At 42.1% G+C, this 9,477-nt stretch overlaps 2 protein-coding genes across 2 annotated transcripts; one reads left to right on the top strand and one right to left on the bottom strand.

Moving 5' to 3' along the window:
* Window positions 1–611: 611 nt before the first annotated feature.
* On the top strand, window positions 612–3,459 carry LOC121881946 (complement C1q tumor necrosis factor-related protein 3-like; the record flags this gene model as incomplete). Its single annotated transcript, XM_042389807.1, has 4 exons — window positions 612–687; window positions 1,494–1,673; window positions 2,530–2,667; window positions 3,113–3,459. Coding segments are annotated over 4 exons (666 nt in total), but the record flags the coding sequence as incomplete, so codon positions are not given.
* A 4,621-nt stretch (window positions 3,460–8,080) lies between these two features.
* Window positions 8,081–9,158, bottom strand: LOC121881940. Its single transcript, XM_042389797.1, has one exon. It carries the CDS (start codon window positions 9,060–9,062, stop codon window positions 8,388–8,390), a length of 675 nt encoding a protein of 224 aa, XP_042245731.1. The 5' UTR covers window positions 9,063–9,158; the 3' UTR covers window positions 8,081–8,387.
* Window positions 9,159–9,477: the final 319 nt, after the last annotated feature.

Raw genomic sequence — 9,477 nt, 5'->3', positions numbered from 1 at the left:
CCAGGTGATGTCACATCTCGCTACGTCCATCTGTATATACAGGAAGTGCTCTCAGCCCAACAGGGACGACTGTTCTGGTCACCTGGCAAGTCTCAGTCCAGAGGTCATTGGTGTTTTCACCTAGTTTTTGTCCAGCCGTCTGTTTACTAACCCTCCTATAGTTCAGCACCAGATTCACACTTACAGACAGACAAGCAAGGTGGATATTTGAGTTCCTAAAACTCCAGAACTCTGTACATGAACAGCATTTCTGTATTATTGGGAGACATGACACCTTTGTTGTGTAATCGAGTCCAAGTAAACTTGGACCATAAGTGTTCATTAATGAGTACGCTACAAAATGTACTAAACTCTGGGGGGCTTCACTGCGGACTACATAAACTCCTCCCATTTCCTGCCCAACATGTCATTTATGAGTGAGTATTTCATTAAGGCTAGGGGACCTTTGTCCCTTTGTAAAGGTTATTTTTTCACTGTTTTGAAAATAAATTTTGAAAATACACATTAGAGCTGTTGGAAAGGCTGTTGCTTGTTACACCAGTGCTCCCCTGTGGTGGAGGTACGCAGCTGCGCCATTGAGTACAAGAAAAGGTGCAATTAATTGTAACTAAGCTGAGCAAGAGGCACACTGTCAGAACGAGAGGGAGGTGGACGTTACTGCATCTAAGTGGTGTGAGCTGACGTACTGTGAGTAAAAGTAGTTCTGAAGGACTGAACGGGACGTCTAGCAAGCCTTTCACAGCATATTTTGTTAATTCACTGATGCTGTTAGCTTCCTGCATATCAGCTCAATAACGCTAATGCTAGCTGCTGCTACCTGTTGCTAGACTGTTATAGTTTGACATTGTTGGCATTCTGGTCATTGAGTAAAGGGGGGTAACAAAAACCAGGTATTTTTAGCGAGACGTCGGGACATTTGCAGCTGAGTATTTTAACCCAAACCATGATCTTTTCCTAACCCTAACCAAGTGGTTTTTGTGCCTAAACCTAATCAGACCTTAACCACAGCGTTGTCACACCACAAAACATTATTATTCTACTGATAATGGACAATTAATGAGTCGATAAATGACACGTGGTATTCGTGGTTTGCAGAATCTTACAATGCTGATATTTTATTCTGCCGATTGGGTTAAAATTATCCTCCTTCAGAGAGGCACAGAAATCTACACTGAACTCTGGTTAATAATTCTTTGTTTTGTTGGACGAATCAACAGAAGATCGAAGGTGATAACAGGAAAAACATTTCGGTTGTTTGTGAGAAACAAAGTCCAACAAACTTTGCTGCTAATATTGTTCAAACAGTAACTGGCTTCAGTCTGTCCAGGGCTCAGAGGTCATGTGAGTGCTCATGAATACCCCCAACATTTGGATCTGTGAGTTCACAGTCCTCTACAGTCAGTCTGGTTGTCCGTGGGTCAAGATGAGGTCTGGTTGGTTTCTGGTGTTGGTGGTCTGCAGTATGGTTGGGGTTCAGGCTCTTAAATTGACAGACAAAACTGAAGATGATCTGAGTTCGTATCCTAAGAAAACAACACCAGGAGGACATGAAGATGGTGGGATACTAAATCCTGAGAGAACAACACCAGCACTCGCAGATGAAGACGTGCGAGTCCTCCTGCAGCAGCTGACAGCCAGAGTGGAGAAACTGGAGAGAGAGTGTGAGGCCAGAGGTCCGTCTGCTGGACTCTACATACTCTTTTATTTACAGGACACTTTGTCTGTCGGTAATCTGCTGTCCAAAGTTTTATCGAAACAAACATGAGGAGATGTGGTGAGTTTATCTGAGCTCCTCAGGCTCAGACCAGCACTCAACTCCAATCAACTCCTTTGGTCATAAACCAAAGATGATGGCGCCAGATGAAAAGTCAGAGGATCAAAGTTATTACAATTCATCCTGAGAGGAACATGAATGTGTGAAACTAATTTCACAGCAATCCATCCAATAGTTGTTGAGATATTTCAGTCTGAATCAATGTACTGAACAGACAGACCAACAATACCATCCATAGAGCCGTGCTGCTAGCATGGCTAAAAATACAGGAGCCACATTAAGACTGCTATCATTACTACGATGTCCTATTTACTCTTCGTTTTCAGTTGTGCATATTCCCAAAAAATTGCAATTAATCAAATTACCACAAACTAAATGTTCCCACACAGTAAAAGAAAAGGTCTACACAAAACATGTATTTAGCCTAATAGCAGTTATATTAAATCAAATTATAATCTCAGTTATGATATCAAGAATTAGGCTAGGCCTATATGATAATCCTGCAGTCCTAACCTTCCCATTGGGCCATTCTCCCTGTTAAAAATTAACACATCACCTTCTGGCCATCGTACAGAGGATAAATCCACTATAGATCTAGGTAACTACATGACCTTTCCACCACTCTCAGGACTGTATATGTTTACCCCAGTAGTGGTAAAGATGTAAGTATAGATGAGTTTATTTTCCTGGTGTTAGTGTGGCTGTAGAGTTTCAGTTCGTCATATTTAATGAAAACCTTCCGTGTCTCCCTGAAGGTAAATCTAAGGTGGCGTTCTCCGCCTCACTCTTCACCACTGAGGAGTGGACTCATCGGGGGCCTTTTAATGTCGAGACCGAGCTGGTGTTCAAGAAAGTGACAACAAACATTGGCAACGCATACAACAACAGAACAGGTAGGACTCACCTGTTCAGGTTCAGGACATCAGCAGTCAGCTGGGAGGAAACGTGCAGGTTTAACCACATCAGGGACATTAAACGCTGGTTTATCTGACAAGCTTGGTCTGTTTTTTAAAAATGAATGAAAGTTTGTTTTAGAAGGACTTCATCAGTGTGCTAAAACGTCTTTGTTTAGACGACAACTGGAAGGTGCCAAAGTCAGAGATCCAAAGTCCATGTGAAGGAAAATCAGAGATTTCTTTTGAAACACATTATACATGTTAGAAAATAATTCCTGAAAACATGTGAAAAGACTGTGAGACTGTGAACTGAATTGTGGAGTTAGACCATTAAACTGTTTTCACCATTTCTATGTTCAGGATCTGTTGGGCCTGCCTACAACTTGGTTGTAGGCAAGGCCAGCTGATTGATCAGCTGATTGTCCCTGTTGTTGATCTGCAGGCATCTTCACTGTTCCCATGAAGGGACTCTACTACGTCCGGTTCACCGGCTGCGTGGGAAACTCTGGGTCCCTGAACGCAGTGCTGTTGAAGAACGGCGAGAAAATGTTCGCAATCTACAACACGGTGGGCTCCCACAGCAGCGGTTCCAATGGCATGACGCTGGTCCTGGAGGAGGGGGACCAGTTGTGGGTTCGCCTCTGGTCCGAGCAGAGCATCTTTGATCAGAGCCGGCTCAGCACCTTCAGCGGCTTCCTCGTCTTCCCCATGTAGATGTAGGAATTGTTTTGAAATGCCGAGCACGAAACTGCAGCTTTCCCTACTGTTGGTCTGAGATGAAGAAATAAAACCTGCCTGTAACCTCCGCTGTTCGAGGGTCTTGTTTTACCGACTGAAGGAGTTGTATTGTTATTAATCTTTTTACAGATTTCAGCTAAACGTGATTCTTCTGCCTAAACCATAAAAAATGAGGGCAAACACGCTGCAACTTAAGAAAACACATGCAAATAGACAAAACACAAGCAAATTAAGAAAACATCTTTATCAATTTGACAACACACGGGCAGCATTTAGAAAACATATTACAGAAAACACAACAGAAGTGTTTCCAGAGCTTACTTAAGAGTGATGAACACGTCAATGACTCATAAACGAAAAGTTGTTAAAACGGAAACGAGGCCTCTGTCCAACCGTAGTAAGGTAGACAACAAGATACAACCTTATTTTCACCAAAATGAGCTCAACTGATAACGTTGTTCTCTATGTACAGCCAGCTGTGAGACGAGTGTGCAAGGACCATCTAAAAAGTACAACACCGAAAAGAGATACTTCAAATGATATTCAATAACTTCACTCTTATACAGTGTAGTGTCCCCAACTTAGTTTGGAAAAAAGGGTTAGGGGTTATTGAATATTGTTTGAAGTGTCTCTTCTCAGTATTACACCAGCTGTACATAGAGACCAATGTTATCAGTGATAAAAACTTTGATATTGTTGGGACTACATGTGGACCACAGTTTACCACATGTTTCAAGACTCCAAGAAACCTGAGCCCTGGGGGGTTCGCACCCAAAGTGTGAAGCTCCACCCATGGATCCAGGTTATCAAAACTAGAGATTCCCCTCTTATCTTTCTCTTTTGTCCACGAGCTGCAGCAGGAGCAGCTCCTTGCTCTCTTTCACACCATCTCTGCTCTCTTGTGTGGCCTGCTCACAGCAGAACCACACAGTCTTCTTTACGGCAGAAGACGCGAGAGCCTGCCTAAGACTCAGAAACTAAGTTTCCTTGTGCCAGCAGCTAATACACAAGTCTGCTGGCCAGTTTAACAAGTACAGGAGCCGCGAAATGGAGTTAGCTTGCCGCTAACTCTACACCAAGGAGTGACCTGGGCCCTCTGCATGACTGGAGTGCTCTCTCCCCAGCAACGCCTGCATCTTTCAGCTTCAGAGCAAAAGCCTTCTCAGCCTGACTCACCCACGGATTCACCGGCTACAAAGCAGGACACCACAAAGCATCTCTTCCTTCATGGACTGGTAACAACTGGGCATAGCCTAGCCACAGTGAAGCATAGTACGGCTAAGCAAGAATGTTTAACTCAAACAATGTACTGTACGTGTATTGATTTGGTTAAGGTTATACATTGAACTGTTGTTGTGATGTCCTTGTTGCCTATAGTCAGGTTACTGCATAGCCACACCGCTAGGTTAATGTTAGCATGCTTAACACATGTTACATCCAGTAACTAGGCCTTGCATGCAACTAACCTAGTTTTAACTTGGCACCTTTAGCATACACCAATTGGCCTTGAATAGAGAACCACACAGTTAAGAGGTTAAAACCAAGTTTGGCAAACTTTGGTTCAGGCAGCACATGTGGTTCAAGACACCACATGGTCTGGCCTTTTATCCCTGTAGTTCCCTTTATCAGCCAAAGTGTCAGCATGCCATGTGCTCAGTCACCAGGTGACTGCAGCCATCTTGCTATTGTCTTCCCTACACACACACACACACACACACACACACACACACACACACACACACACTCACACATTCACACTTGTATATAGATACACTTAGCTAGGTTAGTATTGTGTGTTGCTTTTACCCTTTTGTTAAATAAATGCTTTTGGATATACCTGTTGTCTGTTTTAATGTTGCACAAGAATGAGTTTTGCCAACCTCTGCTCTGTAAGAACTCCAAATCCTTCAACCTTTACTAGCTATTGATATGGTGATTTTGTTTATAGTTATTCAAGTAATTATTAATCAAAGTCCCAAATTCATAGATTAGTACACTTTGAGACTGAATTGGCTATCTTTTTCCCTGAGTCCAGGGTGGTGCCCCGTTATTATTAATTCTTATTAATAATTTTATTGATTTTAATAATTAACAATTATCTTTGATAATCATTAATTATTGCTGATAGCCAAACTTGTAACCACGGCCCAACAATATTTTCTCTCAGAGGTAATATTGACCAAAATATAAAGACAGCACCAACATTTGTATATTGTCACATTGTCATATGCAAATAAAAAAATATGCAAGAAAAGGTAGATTTGCACCCAAAAACTCCTAAATACAACTTTTCACATTGAAAAAACAAAAGTTCCCTGCTTGACTATGGAGATATTCAACAAAACAAGTTTTTTTCACTGGGCATTTTTCTGTTTTTGCCAAATATAGTATACTCACACAAAAGTAATGTGTGATGGTGACTTTATACTGCATCAGAAAGAAAGAGCAGGTTCCCCTGAATCATATGATGTGTAACACTTGATACTCAGGGAAAGAAGAAGCTCAGAATTGGCAAAAATATAAAATTATGTCCAGACGCTACTTTCTCTGTGGAGGTTTTTTGAACCATCCCTAAATGTGCTCCAGTGTCACCACACCATAGGACGCACTGCAACATGATTTTCCTGTTACCTTAAGATTACATTAAAAATACCATCAGATTTGGTACACGTATCTAGTTTGTCCCCTAGTATTGTCATTCTAAATTTGGTGCAAATCCGCAGCTGTAATGTGGTTCTATCAAGCAGTCTGGGTCTGAAAAGTGAAGCCAATGTGCTTTAAACCTGCATTCTCACTAACGGCCAGCAGGGGGCGACTCCACCGGCTCCAAAGAGAAGTCCTACTGTATGAGAAAATGATCCTACTTCTTACTTGATTTATTACCTCAGTAAACTGTTTCCTGATGAGTTTATGGTCTCAATCACTAGTTTCAAGTCTTCTTCAATACAGCATGATGTTCATTTTGTAATTTATGGTCCCATTTAGAGTAAAATAGACGATAAAGCAGTGTATGCTGTAGGGTGTGGCTACGTTGTGAAGTAGCTACCACCATGACAACGTTGTTTAAGTAACGTAACGATGGCGTAACCCCCGATTCACAGAGTATTAGCATAGCTGCTGCTATTTCAGTGTGTTTCAAGTTAATTGTAACATTTTCGTCACCTAAAAAAGTCTTGTTCAGCATTTGGTTGAACTAAAAGATCTTCTAAGGAGTCAGGTGTTCAGTTTTTCTGGTGAACACATTTTGTTTTAATGGTTTTAGGCCTGTTTTTTTGCTAGTGGAAATTAGCATTAGCATTATCACTGTTTACCATAGATTGTAAATGCACTGTGCTAACCAAGCTAGCAGCTAGCGCTATGGTCAGTTCCACCCGCTTGTCCAAATATGGTCACTTCTGGCTCCAAAAATCAAAGATGGCGACGGTGAAATCCAAGATGGAGATGATAAATCGCTAAGCTCGAGGCTTCAAAACTGCCGTCCACTAACGGGTGATGACGTCATGGTGACTACGTCCATAGTTTTTACAGTCTATGGGTGCTATCAAGCATTTTAATTTGATGTGTATCTGACCATGTGTTGCATTTTAAAAATGTAATTTTTAATATTATTTGGCTTGCAAGCTGCCATTCAGGCCACCATGAGACTGTTCCAAGGTCAGTGAGCCATCAGCTGTTGCATCAGGTGCTTCGACCCCAGTTTACCTGCTTGCAGGTCTGTTTCTATGTTTTAGTCCATGAACATTTAGTCACATTTAGGTGTTTGGTTGTCATTTTGTGGTGAAACAGGTGATTTTAAGTGAGTCACTTTAGCCACAGACTGATCTGTTCTGATGTTATAACCTCAGATTCTTAAATCTTATCTGGAGTTTGGATGTTTTGTGAAATAATCAGCAGGAATGTGAAGTAAACATTGTTTGAAGTTAATGGTGTAATAACAGCTGCAATAATGAGACAAGACCGCCTTCCCTCCCTTCCTGTTCATCAAACAGGAAGTTTTATCAAACATCAGTTTCCTGTCAGACATTCAGATTCAGACAGAAACTGATGTGAGAGACGGACTCTGCTGGATCACCAGCCGGGTTTTAATGTCACAGAATCCCCTCAGACTCAGTCTGTTCTTATCGTTTAGTTTTATATTTTATATTTGAGCTTGATGATCGCAGCCAAGATGCAAAAACATGTTTGACAAACCTTCAGCGATCCTACAGGACTCTTCTGTCCTGCTGGAATTTAAAAAAAAAAACTGTTTGTGTTTCTCGACCGAAACAAAGATGGCAGCCACAGAACTTTGGGAGCACACTTTGAAAAACTGTTCAAAATACTTTTTCTTTAAACCTTTAAGGTCAAATTCATGATAATTCACTCTGATTTGGGGTTAATAAGTGATAATAACATAATAAAGTGTTTTAAATGTTTTTGTTAAGGGATAAAAACCAGTAAATGAAGATTAAATTCACCAAAGACTATGAAACCCTTTTTGTAAATTTTAAGGATATTTTATAAAATGAGAAGATCTTGCTGGAAAGGAAACTTATTTTTAAAATGTTCCAGAATATTTTATGTTTATGACATCAGAAGTGTTTGTTTCTCTGAAAGTGAACTAAAGCAGCTGAGATCAGTGATCATTTCATGTTTAATACACAAGAAATAAAATACAAAACATCCTGTTTATTAAAGAAATACATGTTTTATTTTTGTGTCTGTTTTGGGGGTTTGAGGACTTGAGACTTCAGTATTTCTGAAATCTTATGAACTTCGTAATGAGAAACACTAAGAATACTTAAATGAACACAAATACTGCTCACATGGACTAAATAAAGACAGAAGAGTTCAGTATTGATCTACAGTGAGAAGTAATAATTATGACATTCAGTGAGTCAAGTACAATAAATAAATCTTAAGTTTCATCAGAATAACAAACATCCAGAACAACAAAGATATATTAAGAAAAGAGTCACTAGTGTCCCGGTAATAATCCGTTACTTTTCCTGAGTAACGACACCGTCCACACCGTCACTGAGCTCCTCCGTCCCGGACCCGGAGGAGTCCGCCTCCTTCCACCCGACATCAGCCTCCGGGTCCCGGTCCGCCGCGGCCCGGTGGGTCGGCAGGTTGGACGGATCCTCCGCGGTCACAGCGGGCGGTTTGGCGGTGGTCAGAGCCGAGGAGGGGAAGCCCTTCCCGGCCTGAGGCGGGTCCGCAGGCCCGGTAGAAGGGACCTCCAGAGACCCGGTACTGTCAACAACTTTACCGGTATTTATGAAAGTATTACTGAAATTTTCCGGATTAATTGTGTCTTCATAGATTTTAATATTAATAGAATCATTATTGCTGACTTTGTTTTGCATATTTACAGTTTTATTACTACAAGAATCACATTTACACGTATTTTGATTATTTCTGTGACGAGCTGTGACATAAGGGTCCCCGGTGGTCCCGGTCCCGGTAGTGGGTCTCCAGATGAGGCTGTAGTAAACAGCCAGGATGACGGCCGCCAGGGACACGGACAGGACGTACGCCACCACGGTGGCCAGTCTCACCCACTTCTTATTGGACTTGGCCACCCATTTCGCCTTCTTCTCCCCGGTGTAAGTGGCCGGTTTTCCCCGCTCCGCCGGGCCGAACCCAGGGGTCCAGTTCCGCGGGTCCCGCATGGTGGCCCGGCTGCAGGAGGCGGTGTGTGTGTGTCAGTCAGAGCCGGGGAGGAGCGTCTGCAGGCCGGCAGAGATCCGTCAATCTCCCGCTCCCTCCATCACCCTAATGTGCAGCTGGACTCATCTGGTTTATATAGTCCCACCGTCTACAAGGACCGGAAGCCTTCAAAATAAAAGCCTAATAAAAACTAGACTATTTGAAGTTGCATCTTCCTGTTTCCAGCCTCAGCATGGCAGTGTGACGTACATCTGGACACAGTGAAGTCAGTGTGTACAGATGATCTGTTGTGGCTTCGACACCCGAACGATCTGCAGCCTCGTCTGTTCAGACCAGTCCGCTGCGGATCAGAGTTTGAAATTCTGTGACCTTTCTTTGTGACCTTGCTCTGTGAAAGGTGCTATACTAAATAAACTT

The sequence above is a fragment of the Thunnus maccoyii genome, chromosome 17 (genome assembly GCF_910596095.1).
Source record: "Thunnus maccoyii chromosome 17, fThuMac1.1, whole genome shotgun sequence".
Taxonomy (NCBI): domain Eukaryota; kingdom Metazoa; phylum Chordata; class Actinopteri; order Scombriformes; family Scombridae; genus Thunnus; species Thunnus maccoyii.
The sequence above is the reverse complement of the archived record's forward strand: the minus strand, read 5'-3'. Positions and strand labels throughout refer to the sequence as shown.